The sequence below is a fragment of the Petaurus breviceps genome, unplaced genomic scaffold (genome assembly GCF_028583685.1).
Source record: "Petaurus breviceps papuanus isolate PSGF00001 unplaced genomic scaffold, PetGlider_PUasm1.0 90778, whole genome shotgun sequence".
Taxonomy (NCBI): Eukaryota; Metazoa; Chordata; class Mammalia; order Diprotodontia; family Petauridae; genus Petaurus; species Petaurus breviceps.
In genome coordinates this window covers 3,762,129-3,782,472 of record NW_027187343.1, presented here as the reverse complement: position 1 = coordinate 3,782,472, position 20,344 = coordinate 3,762,129, and the positions used below count along the sequence as shown (strand labels likewise).

The following is a 20,344-nucleotide window of genomic DNA, read 5'->3' as shown; positions in this document are numbered from 1 at the left end:
TCTGGGTCCCTTCAGGGTCATTTCAGGCTGTCTGTGAGAGGATAGGTCTCTAAAAACCTTTGAGAGACATCTCTGTTGGTAAAAACATGTTACTCTGAGAGACAGGATGGTCTCAGGAACAGAGCATCTCTGGACTTGGGCTCAAGAAGATCTGCATTCAAATCCTTCCTCAAATGCTTACTGGCTGTGTGACCTGGTCAAGTCACTTAGACTGTCTGGGTTCCTTCATCTGTAAATTGGAGGTGATAATTATAGCAAGAATCTTATAGAATTGTTTTAAGAATCAAATGAAATAGTGGATGTGATTTGTTGTCGTTTGCTATTGAATTGTTTCAGGTGTGTCCAATTCTCAATGACCCCTTTTTGTGTTTTCTGTGTTATTCACTCCTTTCAGTTGTGTATAATTCTCCATGACCCCATTTGGGGTTTTCTTGGCAAAGATACTAGAGTGCTTTGCCATTTCCTTCTTCAGCTCATTTTATAGGTGAGGAAACTGAGGCAATCAGGGTTAGGTGACTTGCCCAGGGTCATATAGTTAGTAAGTGTTGGAGGCCAGATTTGAACTCATGAAAATGTCTTCCTGACCCCAGGCCCAGTGCTGTATCCACTGTGCCACTTAGTGCTTCACAAACCTTAAAGTGGTATACAAGTGTGGAGTATTGTGGACTATTGTATTTATAGTCTTTCTACTACCAAGTGCTTTGTATCTAAACTCTCAGCTTTGATGAGGAATTGTGTAGAAGGCATGCAGCAAGTCCTCTATCAAGCTCATTTTCCAAAAAAAAAAAACACTCAGAGACGAATGAGAAGGTTTAGGAATGGTTTTAAAAGGGTTTAAGCATTGCTGTAGAGGCACAAGCAGTCAACAGAGGCATTAATCTGCTAATCTATCAAATGAGGACCACATGTTGTCCATAATCATTTTCAGCTATAACATTATACAGGTATGAGTAAGAAGAATATTCTGCTAGGATGTGTTACCCTTTAATGATATCAAAAGCTAGTTTGCTTGGGATAGGATATCTGACGTCACAAAAATCTTCCTTCTTTGGGGAGGGGGAGTTTTTATAAGGTTTTGTTCAGAATAACAGCATGGATCTATGGGTGTCTTTATGACAGCATCACTCCTAAATCTCTCTCATGTCCCCATCCCTAAGTATCCTTTCTGGCTTGCCACAGAGATCTTTAATATTGGGATTAATCTATCCCACAGAACCCAGGCTGTTTCAAAGATACTGTTGAAATGCTGTGCATATGGACAGAAAGGCTCCCAAAATAATGCCAGGAAGCTCATTTCTACACAGAAGATGCACAGTGGCCCTAGCTTAAGATACCTAGGAGACTTTCCTCTCTCCCAAGGCAAGCTGTCATACGCCATTACTAGGATTCTATTAAAAGTGACAGAGCCAAAGAAATGTTAATTGCAAGATACAGATAATTAACAGTAATGGAGTGGGACAAATAGATATTAAAAGAGGAGGAACTTCAGATAACATGAAAAATATATAAAGGAGCATCAATATTCTAAATTGCTATAAAGATATAGATAAACATAATTACGACTCCCTTCTCTGGTACTGCCAGTGGATTAAATAGCTATTGTGTGTGCACACGTGTATGTTTAATGGTTTTATATATACATACATATATATGGAGATAGAGAGAGATATATAACCATTATATCAGAGGATATTGTCCTGAGAAAGTTTGGAATGACTTATAATTGAACCATAAAGGGCCCCTTATGCCATCATTAAACTTCATTAGCATAGACAATAATTGGGAGTCTATTGATTCAGGGTAGATCTCAGCACCTGTTAATTTCTGTCTGACTGCCAAGTTACTTAAGGTATTATCAGCCTGATGTTCTGGCTCTGGGTGACATCATACTAAGAAAAGGAGAAAAGCAGGGTCTTTAACCCAATTAATAATGGATGCTGAAAAACCCATTTACCTGTAGACCCTAGCATTTTTTCAGCTGAATAGATATTTTTGAGCGTTTGTTATTTACTGAGCTCAGAGCTAAAGGCTAAGTGGGATATGAAGGAAATATGAGATGATATGATAGGCTTCTGCCCTCAAGTAACTTGCTGACTACGTGAGGAGATAAGATGTCCCCACCACACTATAGAGAATGATATAAAGCAATAGATAAAAGCTAGCTTGTAATGTGCTTTTAAGTAAAAGCAAAGTGCTTTACACAGTTATCCCATTTGAGCATTATAACAGCCCTGTGAGGTAGGTGCCAATAATAGTAATAGCTAGCATTTATATAATGCTTTAATGTTTACAAAGCACTTTACATAGGTTAACTCATGTCATCACTATTTTACAGATGAGAAAACTGAGATTACATGACTTACCCAAGGTCACACAGTTAATAAGTATTTGAGGCAGGATTCAAACTCCGGTCTTTCTAACTCTGTGTCCTGTGCTCTATACACTGCATTAGCTAGCTGCCATGAGATAATAATTGCCAAATCATATGATAAACAAGATAAGAAGAGTGCATTAGAATGGTTGAAGACAGTTTGATGGAAAAGGTGGGACTTGAGCTGGCTTTTCATAAAAGGTGGAGGTGGAAAGAAGTAGGAAGAACAGGGAAGACTAAGAGAAGGAGGAGGAGGAGGAAAAGGAAGAAGAAGAGAAGAGGAAGAAAAGGCAGAGAAGGAAGAAAAAAAGGAGGAAGAAAAGGAGGAGAAGGAAGCAAAGGAGAAGGAAGAGGAAGAGGACAATTTGGGAGGGGGGAAGGAGATGAGGGAAACGGATGGGAAAACAGGGAGTGCTTGCTGGAAAACAGTGAGTAGACCAATTTGATAGAAGCAGAGAGTTTGGGTTGGGAATTATGGGAAATAAGGTGAAATTCCTTGTGGTCCTCCCAAAGATCAAAAGATTCTCTGTAACTATAATAGAATAAGGAACAAAATAAAGATGAAATTTGATTGGGATAAATATAAAGTCATGCCTAGGTTCAGAGTATCAACTCAACAAATATAATATGGACAGCTAGGTGGCAAAATGGGGATAGAATGCTTGATTTGGAGTCAGGAAGACCTGAGTTCAAATGTGGCCTCAGATAGCCATTTCCTTCTCCAGTTCATTTTACAGATGAAGAAACTGAGGCAAATGGGGTTAAGTGACTTGCCCAGCGTCACATAGCTAGTAAGGATTTGAACTCATAAAGATGAATCTTGGGATGGCCAGGTAGCACAGCAAGTAAGAGCACCGGCTCCAGTGTCGGGATGACCTGGGGATCGAATCCGGGCTCAGACCCTCAGCACCCATCCAGAAACACCTGGCTGTGTAACCTTGAGCAAGTTACTTAAGCCCAATTGCTTAGGGGTGGCCAGGTGGCTCAGCGAGTAAGAGCACCAGCTCCAGTGTCGGGATGACCTGGGGATTGAATCTGGGCTCAGATACTCAGCACTACACCTAGAAATAACTGGCTGTGTAATCTTAAGCAAGTTACTTAACCCCGATTGCTCAAAAAAAAAAAAAGATGAATCTTCCTGATTCCAGATGTCCACTGTGCCACCTATTTGAATTCAGGTTTTGCTGACTCCGGGTCTGACGTTTTATCCAGTGTACCACCTACCTGTGAGGAAGTAGAGTTATATCAAGTGGAATAGGTTGCCCTGGGAGGTAGTGATTTCTCTGTCACTGTTGGTCTATGGGTAAAAGAAGACATGACCATTTGGATGAGTTTTAGATGGGATTCTTGTTCAAGTACAGTTTTGATTACTTGACTTCTGAGGTCCCTACCAATTCTGAAATTCTTTGTTTCTGTGCCTTTGTTTTGAGTTTTTCTTTTTGTTTTTGGATCAAATTGCTTAGTTCAGTGGTATAGAGAATTCCTGTTGAGAAAATCTGCAGATGTAGAATTCTTTTAAAGCTTACATAGAGTTACCTAGAGCACTAAGAGGTAAATTGACTTGTCTAAGGTCACACAGCCAATATGTGTCATTAACAGCATTTGAACACAAGACTTCCTAACTCCAAGGACAACTCTCTATCCATTAGGCCACATTGCCTCTCCAGATTTTGAGAGGCCCCAGAGTTGGGAGACCTGGGATTGAATCCGGGCTCAGATACTTAGTACCCACCCAGAAACACCTGGCTGCATAACCTTGAGCAAGTTACTTAACCCCAATTGCTTAGGGGTGGCTAGGTGGCACAGTGAGTAAGAGCATGGGTCCCAGAGTCGGGAGACCTGGGATCGAATCTGGGCTCAGATACTTCGCACCACACCCAGAAATAACTGGCTGTGTAACCTTGAGCAAGTTACTGAACCCCAATTGCTTTTAAAATAAATAAAATTGACAGAATAAATCAGAGATATGAGTCCTGGATAAGACTTAGAGTTGAATATTAGGAATAGAAAATAAAATTTGGTATTGAGACCTTGGAAGCAGGAGGCAGGAGGTGATATCTCCTCTATGTCAAAGACAAAAATATAGCATGATGACAAGAATGAGGATACTGTACTGGTAACAGTCCAAGAATTATAACCAGAACCAGGACTAATGGATGAGAATCTATTCTGTTCATTTCTATTTATTTGTATATTTTGCATATGTTTTGTGTAATTATTCTCTCCCTCAGTAGAATGTCAACTCTTTGACAATCTTTATATTCCCAGTGAGTACCACAGTGCCTGCCTGGAATATAGTAAGAGTTTAATGAAAGCTTGTTTATTGACTGATTAATCCACCCTGGGGTCATACTCCAGAGTGGACACTATGATTCAGAAGGGTCTAGCCAAGAATGGTCAGGATAGTGCATGTCTCTTCTATTATACTGTGAGCTCCTTGTGAGCAGGGACTATTTTTTGCCTTTTCTTCCTACCTCTGCAACCTAGCACAGACCCTGGTACATAGTAGGCCCTTATTAAGTGCTTGATTTGACTCACATGTTGGAATGTTGGGGCATTCCAGGATTCTGCAGCAGTAAGAGCCTTGACTTTATTCCCTCTACAATTAGGGGAGGTGATTAATAATCTAATAATAATCTAAAAGGAAAGTAAAAAAGATGGATATGAACCAACATAATCCAGTAAAGGCCAATAACTCACAGGTGTTCCTATTATGATTTATCCTATCATGCAGTTAGGCATTATATGGCGATAAGAATCACTTAAAGTCCATTCATTGATAGTGGAGAAAAGCATTAGTGTTCTTCAAAATCTTCTTGGTTGCCATTCATTGGAGTCTCAAATCTTTCCTAAAATTCTCCCACCCTCTTTCTTTTAGCATCCCCTAAATTAAAATATTTCTAATGATACCTTCCTAAAGTTTTAGCTTGAGACACATTGTAGGGAGCTGGATGGACCTTTTTGACATTGGCAATCCCAACAGCATTAACTGTTAAGTCAGAAGGCTTTTTCCATGTTTCTGAAGTGGTCAATGGAGTCTTTTACATTTCAGAGTCTCCCTTTTAGTACTACTTCTTTAAAATTTAGTTCATTTTCCCTAAGCAAACAGAACATGTAGAGGAGTGTTTGTTAAATCAGACTTTAATTCTGAATTTGTGGCCCATGGAACTAGGCTACAGTAAGCTAAAATTTTCTTTTGTTTGTATTTTGTTTTTCTGCCCTTACTCTTGAAGGAAGAGTTTGGTAAGCAATCTCATGTTGCAAACAAGATTATAAAGTGGAATGAAAATTGATTGTGAAAGCAGAGGACCTGTACTCAGATCCAGCCTCTGACATTTGATAGTGTTTTGACGTGGGGCAAGTCACTGTCTCCAAATCCAGTGTCTTACCCACTATGCCATTCTAGATGACTGTTGAGACTCCTTTTAGTTCTACCTCATTGATGCTATATTCAATCTACTACAGAGAACTGCTTGTAAAGAATTTAGTTAGTACTTTGATAGATCTATGATCCCATGAGAACAGATAATCTCTCTGATAGTGCCAATTGGAACCTATTAATTGCAACTCATCCTGTTCAGTCAGTTCCCCATATGTCATTGGTAAATTCTCCATGGAAGATCTACTTAATACACTCAGGACTTTCCTATGATTTTTTAAATATTTTGCTGGTATTCATTTCAGTGCAATATCTAGGTGGCCCATTTGCTTTTCCTCCCTCTCACTACATAGCTGGCTACCTCTTTATCTATCAATCAGTAAACATTTATTAGGTTCCTACTGTGTGCCCAGCACTGTGCTAACTGCTGAGAATACAAAAAGAGGCAAAAGACATTCTCTGCCCTTAAGGTGCTTACAATCTAATCGGGAAGACAACATGTAAACAGATGTGTTCAAAGCAAGCTGTCTATGGAATAAATAAGTTATTAACAAAGGAAGGCATTAGAATTAAGAGGGGTTGGGGAAGTCTTCCAGTAGAAAGTGAGATTTTAGTGAAGACTTGAAGTCAAGGAGGTCAGGCTTCTGAGCAGAGGAGGGAGAGCATTCCAGTCATGGCAAAAGCCCGAGAAAATGCCCAGAGGTGAGGGATAGAGTTCTTGGAACAGACAGGAGGCCAGTGTTCCTCGAGGAAGAGAATGTGCCAGAGAGTAAAGTGTAAGAAAACTGGAAAAGGAGGAGGGGCGCTAGTGACGAAGGGCTTTGAATGTCAAACAGAGTTCATGAACTGCTACTTAGCCATATCACTCCCAACCTGTGCTTTGGACACTTGATTTTTTACCCAAGTGCAGGCATTTATATTTGTCCCTATTACATTTTACTTTGTTAGAACTGATCCAGTTTCCCTCACAGATTTATGCCCTCCACATATCTGATGAGCATGCCATCCCTGTCTTTGTCTCGGCCCCCGATCAAAAAGAGTTGACAATTGATAGGTAACTAGAAGCCTTGTCTTCAAGAAAACCTGTTTTAATGGCACGTGGCATGTTAATGAAGGAAAAGTTTGTAGGGCTTTCTGGAGCTGTACTATGCTGGAGACTGAGTGGTTATACACCTTGGAGGGATGCTTCTAAACTCAAGTTGTTTCCTCCGCTTGGTCAAGGCTCCATTAAGACCACAGGTCTATGAATCGGTGTTTGCCCTCGCTCCTTGTGAACAGGGGAGATTCTGACATGCAAAATGAACACAAGTAGCTATTGTTTCTTCTAATACTTCATTATACAACAGTGGGTCGCCCTCACTGGGTGGTCCCCGAATGCCAAGTCTTCCCCATCAGAGCTGCCAATATGGAGCAGTGACCTTCCCAACCTCCTGCTGAGGAGATCTGCTTATGTCATTTGCAATTCCAAATGGGCTAATATCTGGAGCTGAACAGCAGTCAGTTTCATTTCAGGTACCACTCTGTTTGGAATTGCAATTAGGGTAACTAGGGCTGTTCTCCAGTGCCGGAAATTGGGAAGGTCATGCCGTAATATTATTGGCATCTTGATAGGGGAATGTAAACGAGAAGGGTTTGCTACTATAGATCAAATGAACCTAACCCGAGTGAAGTAATTATGAGATCTTCAAGAAAAGGTCATGAATATTCATGAAACAATCATGAACATTTGATGTTAATTTCACTCAAGAAAAAAATAACCCCGATGTTCCACTTGAGGCACATGTGAATTGTAACTCTTCGTACTGTAGGGAAGAATGGCTTACTGACTAGTTACTGACTGGGCATTCTTGAAATGGATTGTCTTGTAGTCCTTTCATCCTCAACATGTTCAAAATGGAATTCATCTTCCTCCAAACTGCCCCTTTTGCTGACCTGTATCTTTCCTGTTACTGTGGAGAGCAACAGCATCCTGCCAGTTTCCCCAGCCCTCAATCTCAGTATCATCCCGGACTTCTCATTAACACATACACCCGCACTCCACATCTCCATCTTTAGCATCTTTTGTCTTTGGGCCCCATCTCTCCACCCATTCAGTCACATACCCTGCCCAGGGTCTCATCCCTTCTTGCCTGGACTATTGCAATCTCCTTCTGACTATTCTCCATGTCTTAAATTTCTCCCCACTGAACTGTTGAGTCATTTATCCTAAATTATAGGTCTGACTGCATCACCTGTTCATTGTGCTCCAGTGACTTCATGTCCCCTGAGGATACAATGGAAAGCCCTCTGTCATTTAAAGCACTTCTCCTGGCTCCTTCTACCTGTCCAGCCTTCCAATCCCTTTTTGCTGTTGTTCAGTCTTTTTTAGTGGTGTCTGACTCTTGCGACCCCATTTTAGGTTTTCTTGGCAGAGATACTGGAGTGGTTTGCGATTTCCTTCTCCAACTCATTTCACAGATGAGGAAACTGAGGCAAACAGGGTTAAATGACTTGCCCAGAGTCACACAGATAGTAATTGTCTGAGGCTGGATTTGAACTCATCAGGATGAATCTTCCTGACTCTAGGCTGGGCACTCTATCCACTGCACCACCTAGCTACCCACTAATCCCTTACCCCTCTCCAGTTATACAGGCCTTCCTGTTGTTCTCTGAACCTGGCATTCCTCTGATCTGCCTTTACTTTCACGTCCCTTTTTCCTGGAAGGCTCAGATCTCTTAGTTTAAGAATGAGCTTAAATCCCCTCAGCTTCCTCCCCTAATTTAGTTGTTTCTTCAATTAGAATGTTAAACTCCCTGAGGGAAGGGATTGGTTCTGTCTTTCTTTGGATCCTCTGTGCTTAGTGCTGTAGATCAGTCAATTGTCTGATTAAGTTGCAAATTGAATTCATGTGGAAAGATGCTTATTGGGGTTCCATCCTAGAATGTGTTGGGGTGGGGTTATAACATGTAAAACAAACCTCATTTCCTTCCATTTTTCTAAGAGAGAAACTCTGTGTGGGTGTCTTTTAATCCGCTCTCTTCAGCTTTTGCTGCCAATAGATTTTTTTCTAACATATTGTCCTTTGCTCTAATGAGCCCTCTGAGTTAACAGAACTCCTCTTTCACCAGTATTTTTATGAGGACTTTCCATTTGTAGAGGTGCAGCTTTCTTTTATTGCATTCTCCTGCTTTTTGAGTTTATCTTAAAGGGATGAACCGTCTTTAATATATTTTATATCCCAACCCCCCTTATACATGATTTAAGTGAACTTGGATGCCATTTCATCCTAAGTATCCAGATCTGGAACATGAAGGGAGAGTCACCTTGAAGGCTATAGGTAGGTTTTGCTTAATGGTAGTCAATGTTGCCTTTAGAACTTCAGAAGATCTGAATGAATACAGATTTAGGCCAGATGTGATAGCACTAGCCAGTAGTCTCTGCTGTTGGGGAAGCTGAGGTTTTCTTCCATGAATAGATTTTTGAAATGCATAAAACATCCCAAATCCAAAAGGAGAAGAGACTAAGTTGCCTAGAGTTATGGGTTTTTTGAAAACTAGAGCAAACACAGCTCTTTTTTCCCCTTTATTTCTTGGAGTCTTTGCATAGTAGAGAACTACACAGGAAAGGGAAAGAGTTGGGCTACAAATGAATAGGGGCTTAGATACTCTCCTTCCAGAGGCAATAGATGGGACAGAAGAGGTGAAATCCCTCCAGGCTCCAGCGTTCTTTCCTTGCCTACATTAGTTACAGTTACTTAATGTTGATAATCATCTCCATCATTACTGAGTCTAACCAGCAAAACCTCAGGCTCTATTCCTGCCATGACATTGGTACTGCCCAATTCTCTCTGGAACTGTGGCTCTGTCTTGGGCCTGTGGTTCTTCTGGACGCTCTTAAGAGAATTCGGTATTTGTCCTTCTTTGCTGGAGATCCGGGGTACTGACTGGTTCTTCTAGGTACTCTGAGCTTCACACACAGAAGGGAAGTGGGGGGAGGAGTATCAAGACAGAAAATAACAAATGAAAAAACATGGTACGTAACATGGGACACACCTTGCTTCTCTTGTGGATGATCCTCTGGCTTTGCGCCTGGAAAGACATCACATCATTACAAAGTATTATTATGTTCTTTCAAGTCTCTGATTAATTTAAACCTATTAAGTATTTCTGTTCTTTTAATGTTCTCTTCCTAGACTCCTATAAGCAAAGGCGGAGATAGAATCATGTGATGTTCTGGGGAAATATTGTGTAAACATGGTTTCTTGAAGCAGTTATATAATTCTTTATCTCCTAAACTACTTTCCACCACCTGCCCCTCCTCTGTCCCTTCATGACCTTATGATGGCACCTTTTCTCTGTGCACTGCTCTCCTCCCCAATGTCAGGTACCAGATCTGGAGGACCCCCTGATCTCACACATTGCTGAACCTGTAGCTTTGTGTTAAGTCAGATTTCAACCTAGGGGGCACAGTGCATAGTGCACTGGGCTTGGAACCAAGGAGACTTATTCCTGAGTTCAAATCCAGCCTCAGACAATTACTAGCTGTGTAACTTTGGACAAGTCACTTAACCCTATTTGCCTCAGTTTCCTCATCTGTAAAATGAGCTGGAGAAGGAAATGGCAAACCACTCCAGTGTCTTTGCCAAGAAAACCCCAAAATGGGGCCACAAAGAGTCAGATACAACTGAAACAATTCAACAATAACTTCCTGCCTCCAGGCAGGGCTAGCTATCCACTGTGCAACCCACATAAATGCTAGCTATTAAATATTTAACAGTGATATAGTTCTTTCAGGTTATAAAGCACTTTCAGTCACTTTTTGAAATATAAGGATTTTTCTCTGGTCATTCAAAGATCCATATTTTTATTTGTGTATGTTCTCCCTCTCCAATGTTCATGAGTCACTATGATCAAAAAATTGATCCTAAGGGTATAGGAACCTCCTCAGAATTCAGCTAGGCTCTACCTACAATTAAAAGACGTAAAATCTGTTCCTGGGCCCATACTTAATAGTGTCTGCTGGAGCATAAATTCCACTGCCCATAGGCTTGGAAGAAGCCAGGGTTGCCTCCATACTAAACTGAGACCATGTTCAGTGGAGGAGGAGAATGGTTCCAGTGTTGTTATCCCTATTTTACAGGTAACAAAACTGAATCACAGAAAAACCCAGGATCACAAAGCTAGCAGGTGTCACAGTCAAAATTTGACCCACCACTGTTTAACAGTATTCCTTTGCCAAAGATACGATGAGTAAAGAGGGTCTATAATTCTGAACTTTTACTAAATTGTCTCTTCACCTTTTCTCCTTGTTTCTTTACTCTCAGTAAAGGATCACAGCAAGGTTGAAAGAGGATGGGGCATTATCTCAGCCTTTTTTTTAACTCCTGTATGGATGTCTCTTAGAACCTAGTAAAGCCCACGTGAAAAGGGGGGCTGCTAGCAATTTTACCATCTCAGATAAGGAAAGTGAAAGTGCCCGTCACTAAGCAACATATCCGTTGTCGTGTGCCCCCCATACCAGCATTAAAAAAAAAAAAACCCATCAGATTCTTGCATGTCACCATGCCTATGATGCCTGAATCATGAATGGGGAAATACAAAGTCATAGACAGGACAAGCAGTTTGATCTGGCAAGGCTCAGTGCCCTGACTCTAACCTTGAGGATGGCAGAGGGTTACATGGAGACATAAATAAAGCAAGTCCTAATCAAGGTGAAATTCATCCAGCACAACATGCCATTAGAAACCACATATGGTGCAGCCTCCCATTTGGACTTGCCCTAATGGAATCCATTCTCAGTTTCCAGTTATCAAAAAGAAAAACCCATCCAGGAAGAATCCATTTTCTTTAGTATCACTTAAGGCATCTGCCAAAGGATCTGTACTTTATTTATTCTTTTTAATGTTCAGATGATGGTCAGGCAATTACCATTGGCAGTAAGATGAGAATGCTCTGAAGGGAGTTAAACCTTTGCAACCTCCACTGACTCCTTTCTCCACCTCTACTTCCATCTCTGGGGAAACTAGGTTGCTCAGTGGATAGTGCCAGGCCTGGAGTTCAAATGTGGCCTCAGGCACTCACTAGCTGTGTAACCCTGGGCAGGTCACTTAACCCCCTTTGCCTCAATTTCCTCTTCTGTAAAATAAAATGGAGAAAGAAATGGTAAATCACTCTAGAATCTATGCCAAGACAACCCCCGAATGGGTAGCACAAAGAGTGGGACATGATTACAAACTACTGAACAACAACAAAACTTCCATCAATGCCAGCCCTGCTTTGATAGAAGCCACAATTAGCATGGGACTTAGCCCTAACGTTCTGGCTCCTTGTGTCCCCCCCAGCTAATTGTTCTCTGTGAAAAGGAAACCTGCTATTCTGCCTATGATAGCCTTTCCTTTCTAGAGACCTGATATAAGGTTATGAGGGAAAATGTTTTCCTTCATCTTCCTGGTCCACTCTTGGCCCATGATCACCATAACAATCACTTTAAAATTTACAAAGTACTTTACATATATTATTTGATTTTATCTAATATTTTTTTTCTGATATCATCCCACAACAACCCTATAGGGTAGTTGCTATTGTAATCCCAATTTTATAGGCAAGAAAATTGAGCCTGAAAGAGGTCACATGACTTGCCCAAAGTTAGTAAGTATCTGAGATAGGATTTGAATTTAGGGGCTCCCGAGTTTAAATTCCAACATACTATGTCCTACATTAGAGGTGTGAAACTCAAATACAAATGGTATTTCTAATCCCTATATAAGGATCCCTGCAGACTACACAGAGACTTAGCTTGAAAAATGTATTTACATTTTTCTTTATTTGCTAATTATTTCCCAATTATACTTTAATCTGGTGTAGACCCATGACAGGCCTTTTGTTTGATGCTTTTCGACAATATTACCTGGTAGCAATGACTGAAATAGCTACTATAGACTGCCAAACTTAATAATTCTGAAGGAGTTCAGCTTTAACTAGTTCTCTCAAACCACTGGTTAAAGGATACCCCAGTTGCCCAAATGGTTCTCCACAGGTTTTCTGTAATGCCTGTATGAATTAAGCAGGCGTAGGAATCACTCACCATCCCTATTAACTGGTACACAGGATGGTATGCATTTACTAAGAATTAAACAGAGAGAACTGTCTAATCCAATGGAAATAAAAGCACAGCTCAGATGACAGCCTGCCCCTCAGAGACATAATGTTCTCAAATATATTAAAGGAAGAGAAGATGAATATTGAAACTCTACCTACAAGGAAAATAAATTTCATAGATTTTGGTTAGGCTGTATTCTCTAAGGATGCATGTACTAAGCTTCAAGTCAGAAGGCCTGGGTTCCACTCCAACATCATCATGCACTATTGAGTTAGTCTAGGCTATTTTTTTTTTTACCAGACTACTCATTGGAAGGTCAAATACAGAAGCTCAAGCTTAAATATTTTGGCCACATATTGAGAAGACAGGACTCATTGGAAAAGACCCTGCTTTGGGGAAAGATTGAAGGCCAAAGGAGAAGAGGCTGGCAGAGAATAGAGATAGTATCATGGAAGCAGATTTAAGGAGATAGTGGAGAATACCGTGTTTCCCCGATAATAAGACCTATCCCAAAAATAAGCCCTCCCCTTACTGTGTAAGATTCCTCTAAAATAAGCCCTATTGAGATTGCTACTGTAGTGAAGGTGATCCCCTGCGCTGCACACCACATTACGGTACCCTCTGTATGCACCCCCCCCCCCCCCGAAATGCACGCCGAGCTCCGAGCTGCATCCAATCAGAGCTGCAGCAGTGAGCGCGTCATCCTGTTCTTCCCCAGTGATTTGCTTATTGAATAAAGGTACATTTTTTTGTTCACATTTACCTGTTTATTAAAATTGCTGTCAATGTTCATTAAAATAAGCCCTCCCCTGAAAATAAGCCCTCTGGTGTTTTTCTGTCCAAAAAAAATAAGACAGTGTCTTATTATCGGGGAAACATGGTAGAAGGGCCTGGTGGTCATGAAGACTAGGGAGGGACTGAATGACTAAAAAACAACAGGCATTTTTACTTAACATTCCTGAGCTACTGTAGGCTAGGAATTGTAGATTCAGAACTTGAAGGGCCCTTAGATGCCATTGAGTCCAACCCCTTCATTTTACAAATGAGGAATCTCAGCCCTGGAGAGATTAAGTAAATTTCCCAGGTAGTAAGTGCCTCTGAGAGGCCTGTATAAGTAGCATACTTACCCTTCTGACTCATGATGCTGCTATCATTAATTCATTAATTGAGGAGGAAGGAGGGAGGGAGAGAGAGAGAGAAAGAGAGAGAAAGAATGAAGGAAGGAAAGAGAGAGAGAGAGTGTGTGTACAAATATTAATTCCTGGGAGAATCAGGAAAAGCTTCCCATGAGAGATGGAATATGAAGATAAAGATTTTAAGAGACACAATTGAAAAGAGAATGCATTCCAGGAAAGGAGGACAAGTTTTGTAAAAGCATGGAGAAGGAAGGTGGTATGCTGAGTTTGGGGAACAGAAATTAGCCCCATTTGGCTGGGACATAATGGTGTGGTACAGCAGAAAGGACACTAGTTCTTGAGTCAGAGGACTGTCCCAAGTCACTTTGGGTCCCTAGCACTCAGTTTCTTCATTTGTGAAATGAAGGCATTGGACTAAACGGCCTCTGACATCCCTTCCAACTCTGAATCTATGGTCCTGACAACAACAACAATAAATGACGTCTACATGATGCTTTAAGAAGTCTCTTATAAGTGGCTACTCACGGAACAACAGTGACAATAAGTGACATTGAATATTTATAAGTGGTTTATAAATTTCTCATTTAATATTTATAAATTTATAAATTTCTCATTTAATCCTCACAAGAACCATGTGAGGTAGGCAACACAGGGTACTATGATCCCTACCTTACAAATGAGGAAACTGAGCTTCAGGAGGGTTAAATGATTTTCTCATGGTCATGGAGCTAGTAAGTTCCAGAAGCAGGTTGTGAGTTTTCTTTCTACTACACCAAGGAAATACTTTCTAGAAATGAGGCATGATGTGTACCAATGTACAGACACGGGACAGACATGTTGGCTTTGGGACTCAAGGTCATAGCCCAGTTTGGCTCAGCTGCCAACACCAAATTGTCCCAATCTGGAGAATGACACTAATGAGTATGCCATTAAAAAGGAAATGTAAGAAAAAAGCCACATAGAGACCCGAACCAAAGGACCCCCCTGCCAGTGACAGCCAAAGTGAAGCATGACCCACTAATGCAGCCTTAATTCATTTTATTTTGCAGAGACAGCAAGCTCACCATGTTGCTGCGAGAGTCCCTAGGGAACATGAATTGCCGCACCACCATGATCGCTCACATCTCAGCAGCCGCCGGGAACTATGCAGAAACCCTATCTACCATCCAGATTGCATCCAGAGTCCTGAGAATGAAGAAAAAGAAAACTAAGGTAAGGGGGTGTGAGAGTGAGGGGATGGGAAAGGAGGGGCCTTCCAGAGCCCTGCCGCAGATACCTAAGGAAAAGTAGGGGAAAAAGTTAATATTCACAATCCCTGAATGATAAGGAGGGATCTATTATCTATGGCTGCCAATGAAGGATTTAGAATGAACGTTAAGAATCCAAAGAAGGAAGAGTTTCTAGATGATATGAGAGGATATTTTATTCCCTCTGCCACAGGGCTGGAACATTTCAATATGCAGAATTAAGCCTAGGCCTCTGACTAGGAGGATGCTCTTTGTGGGTCTTTTCTTACTTTTACATCCATTATAGACATCTTATATTTGGTTCTTACTTGATATTCAGTGCAGACTTTGGTGAATGGAAATGCATATGAGTTTTTCCTTGCCATCCTGCAGTCTTGGCAGGATGAAGCTAAGGTTCCCAGACATCTTATGGTTTCGAGATTCTGAAGAAAATGACTCTCGTGTCATCCTGATTCCTTTCTCTGTCCCTTGGCAGCATCTTCACCATGATGGATTCTCAGAACTCAGCTTTGATGGTCTCTGATTTAATGAGGACAGTCCCCCACAGCCATGGCACTCGTCCTGACAGTGTAGCACAGTGGAATGTGGGTGGTGTCACATTATTGTTGTTTTTCAGTCGTGTCTGACTCTTTGTAACCCCACTTAGAATTTTCTTGGCAGAGATATTGGAGTGGTTTGCCATTTCTTTCTCCAACTTATTTTATAGATGAGGAACTGAGGCAAATGGGGTTAAATGACTTGCCCAGGGTCTGAGGCCAGATTTGAACTCATGAAGATAAATATTCCTGATTCCTAGTGCTCCATCCCACTGTGTCACCTAGCTGCCTTGTAGTCATAGGACCTGAGTTCAAATCCTGGCCCTTGCTATTTCATACCTGTGTAATCTTAGAAAAGTCTCTTAACTTCTCTGGGCTTCAATTTCCTCATCTTTAAAGTGGAGGTGTTGGGTCCAGTGGCCTCCAAGGCCAGGTCTAGTGCCATGTCTAGCATAGTAAAGGCAGTTAAGCCACTCCCAATATTGGAGTCAGATTTATTGTGAAAGTCATTATGCCATGAGGGTGGTACCACTTTGGCATCACCAGCCTTTCCAAGACTTCTGAGCACAAGCCACCAAGTTTACCATCCCAGAGATGTAAAGTATACACTCATGAGTCTGGGTTCATGTTCTTGAGGCACATTCTAGCTGTGTGACCCTGGACAAGTCACTTCACCTAAGAGTGCCACAGGCAACCCCCTCTGATTATAAATTGCAAAAGAGTAACTGTTCCACATTTTTAGAAGAAATAAATTCCTCTCCGGGTACTGCCTACACTGATGTCATCACAATTTCAGAGCCCCCAAACATCCATCCTAGGGTTATAATTTCTGTGGTTCCCTACCTCCTTTCTAGCTCTGATTGTATAGGGCCTTCATTAGTGTCCTGGCCTCTCTGAGCCACTGACTTCATCTGGCTGCCTTCAGGACTGCCCTCATGTTTATTTCAATTACCCAGTAGCCCTTCCATGCTAACTCACTTTTCTCTCCCTCCCAGTACACCTCAAGCTCTTCTGGAGGGGAAAGCTCTTGTGAAGAAGGTAGAATGCGCCGGCCAACCCAGCTGAGACCCTTCCATCCCCGCAATGCCGTCGACCCAGACTTCCCCATCCTTCACTTGTCCAGTGACCCAGACTACTCCTCCAGCAGCGAGCAGTCCTGCGACACTGTGATCTATGTGGGACCTAATGGCACGGCCCTTTCGGATAAGGAGCTCACGGACAATGAGGGTCCCCCAGACTTCGTCCCCATAGTCCCTGCCCTGCAGAAGACCAAGAACAATAGCAGGCTGGAGGATTCTGGGGACAGTGCCTCCAGCAAGTCGGAGAGGGACTGCCTCAAGTGCAACACGTTTGCTGAGCTCCAGGAGAGGCTGGACTGCATAGATGGCAGTGAGGAGACCAACAATTTTCCTTTTGAGGAGTTGCCCATCCAGTTCGGGGCTGACCAGATGAACAAGTGCCCCACCCTTGCCAGCCAAGTGGCCGAGCTGAGCCAGCTCTCAGAGTCTGATAAGGAAGAGAATGGTTCTGATGGTCAGCTGTTGGATAAGGAAGGGCAGGAGAGTGCCAGTGCCCTGGTCACCAAGCTGTCAAGGAATCACTCTCCAGTCCCTTCTGCAGCCTTCACCAATACTCCCACACCTTCCTCACCTAGGAGCATCCCTGGCAGCTCCAGCGGCCAAACTAGCTCTTCCCAGCTGGCCCACAGCCCCAGCCTTCAGAGCAGTCGTGAAAGCCTCAATTCCTGTGGCTTTGTGGAGGGCAAGCCCCGGCCGATGGGGTCTCCTCGACTCGGCATCGCCAGCCTTTCCAAGACTTCTGAGTACAAGCCACCAAGTTCACCCTCTCAGAGGTGCAAAGTCTATACTCAAAAAGGAGTGCTCCCCTCTCCAGCTCCCCCACCTCCACCACCACCTTTGACCAAGGATTCTGGGATTGTGTCTAGTGAATCCTTACTGCAGCCTGAGATCCGTACACCTCCAGTAGGAATGAGCCCTCAGGTCCTGAAGAAATCTGTGTCCTCTGGGAGTGGGGGATTTTCAGAGACCATTATTGATGAGGAACAATCAGCCACTTCTCCAGGGTCCAAGAAAGGAGTCCTGAGCACAACCATGGTCACTGTCCAGCAACCTCTGGAGTTGAATGGTGAGGATGAACTGGTGTTCACTTTGGTAGAGGAGCTGACCATCAGTGGGGTCCTTGAAAATGGGCGTCCTACCAGCATCATCAGCTTCAACAGTGATTGTTCTGTGCAAGCCTTGGCTTCAGGGTCCCGCCCAGTTAGTATCATCAGCAGTATCAGTGAGGACCTAGAGTGTTATTCCAACACAGCTCCAGTCTCAGAGGTCAGCATCACCCAGTTCTTGCCCCTCCCCAAGTTAAACCTGGATGAAAAGGTCCGGGATACTGGGAGCAGACGATCCTCCATCAGCTCTTGGCTGAGTGAAATGAGCACAGGGAGCGATGGTGAGCAGTCATGCCACAGCTTCATAGCCCAGACATGCTATGGGCATGGGGAAGCATTGGCAGACCCTCCACTCCCAGACTTTGCAAACACCATCCACAACAGTAGAATGATGTGTGGAGACAAGCCGAAGGCAGCCCCGGAAAATTTACTCATCCTATCTGAAATGGGAGGAGAGACTTTCAACAAGGGCTCACCTATTAAAGGCTGTAAATTATCAGCTCTTGGCAAAGCCATGGTGACGATTTCCAATGCGGCAAACTTAGGTGGCTGTGAAGGCTACATCCCCATGAAGACGAATATTACTGTTTTTCCCTGTATCTCTGTGAGCCCCCTTAACATCCAAGAGACAGATGAGGCCATAACCACAGTCAATTCACCTTCCAAAGCAGCCCAGCCTCAGGAGAACAAAGAAGCCAACACAAAGAGAGAGATCAAATTTGAGGACCCTTGGCTGAAACGGGAAGAGGAGGTGAAAAAAGAGAATACTTATCCTAGTAACACGACTAGCTTTGAAACTGAAATGGGTTCCACAAAGCCTGAGCCTAGACAGGAACAAGAACAAGGCAAGAAGCCAAACTCAGTAGACAGGCTCAGTAGTAGCAGCAGCAGTGGAGAGACATCTAACTCCCCTGTGTCTGACAATTTCAAGAGGATTGTGGATGGGTGTGAGATGACCTTGTCCAGTTTGGCCACCCAAACCCCAGTGCATACCAACAAGAGCCTGAAAGCTAGCAGTCTCCCCAGGGCATTTCAGAAAGCCAGCAGGCTGGACGACCTGGACAACGTCTTCTACCACTGTTCTGCCGAGAGCAATGGTATCTGCTCATCTGGATCTCAGTCCTCCAAGACCACCCTAGAGAGGAGGATGGCTTCACCGAAGCACTGCGTTCTGTCTAGACCCAAAGGAACACCTCCTCTCCCTCCCATCCGAAAGTCCAGCCTGGATCAGAAGAATCGGGCTAGCCCCCAGCATAGCGCCCCCAGTAGCAACACTAGCAGCCCCTTGAACCAGCCAGCTCCTTTTCTTCCCGGCTTTTCTGATGAGCCCAGCAGCAAGACGAAAGACACCAGTAGCAGCAAGTTGTTTAGCGCCAAGCTTGAGCAGCTAGCCAGTAGGACCAACTCCCTTGGTCGGTCCACAGTGAGTCACTATGAGTGCCTGTCCCTGGAGAGGGCTGAGAGCCTGTCCTCTGTAAGCTCCAGGATGCACTCTGGCAAAGACAGCACCATGCCAAGGACCGGGAGGACCCTGAATCGTTCTGCCATGTCCTCGCCTACCAATTCCTGCACCTCGCAGTCTGCCGGGGCCTCGCCCAAGGCTGGCCAGTCCAAGATCTCTGCTGTTAGCAAGCTCCTCCTGGCCAGTCCCAAAGCTCGGAGCCTTTCCACCTCCACCACCAAAACCCTCAGCTTCTCCACCAAGTCTCTGCCACAGTCAGTTGGACAGAGTTCCAGCCTACCCCCCGGTGGAAAGCACATGTCGTGGTCCACCCAGTCCCTCAGCCGGAGTCGGGGGTCTGGACTTACTTCCAAACTTCCCCTACGTGCAGTCAATGGCCGGATCTCCGAACTGCTTCAGGGGAATACAAGCACCCGCGGTTTGCAGCTTCGTGGGAGCTCCGAGGCAGAGGAGCGCGGTGGCCTTCCCGGAGAGGAGAAGCCAGCCGTTCACATGCTGCCCTCCCCGTACAGCAAAATCACCCCTCCGCGCAAGCCCCATCGGTGCAGCAGTGGTCACGGCAGTGACAATAGCAGCGTGCTGAGTGGGGAGCTCCCCCCAGCCATGGGGAAAACGGCCTTGTTCTATCACAGTGGGGGCAGCAGCGGCTACGAGAGCATGATGAGAGATAGTGAGGCCACAGGCAGTGCTTCGTCTGCGCAGGACTCCATGAGTGAGAATAGCAGCTCAGTCAGCGGAAGGTGCCGAAGTCTCAAAACTCCAAAGAAACGCTCCAATTCAGGTAGGCTGGAAACTTTGTGCCTAAAGAGCAAAGCCTGGTGACCTCTGGGGCTCTGGATATTCTGTGCAGACTTTCTCTGTAGAAAGAAAGAGAAGTTTAACTAAAAGAAAAAACAGGGAGGTTTCTTCTTCTTCTTCTTCTTCTTCTTCTTCTTCTTCTTCTTCTTCTT

At 43.5% G+C, this 20,344-nt stretch overlaps 1 protein-coding gene across 2 annotated transcripts in view; it reads left to right on the top strand.

Annotated features, from left to right (window-relative positions):
- KIF26B (kinesin family member 26B) overlaps positions 1 to 20,344 on the top strand; it is a 628,846-nt gene that overhangs the window by 570,833 nt on the left and 37,669 nt on the right. For both annotated transcript variants that reach the window (XM_069069145.1, XM_069069146.1), the window contains 2 exons: positions 15,014 to 15,176; positions 16,743 to 20,175. In XM_069069145.1, coding sequence (XP_068925246.1) covers positions 15,014 to 15,176; positions 16,743 to 20,175 — 3,596 coding nt within the window. The remainder of the gene's footprint in view (positions 1 to 15,013; positions 15,177 to 16,742; positions 20,176 to 20,344) is intronic.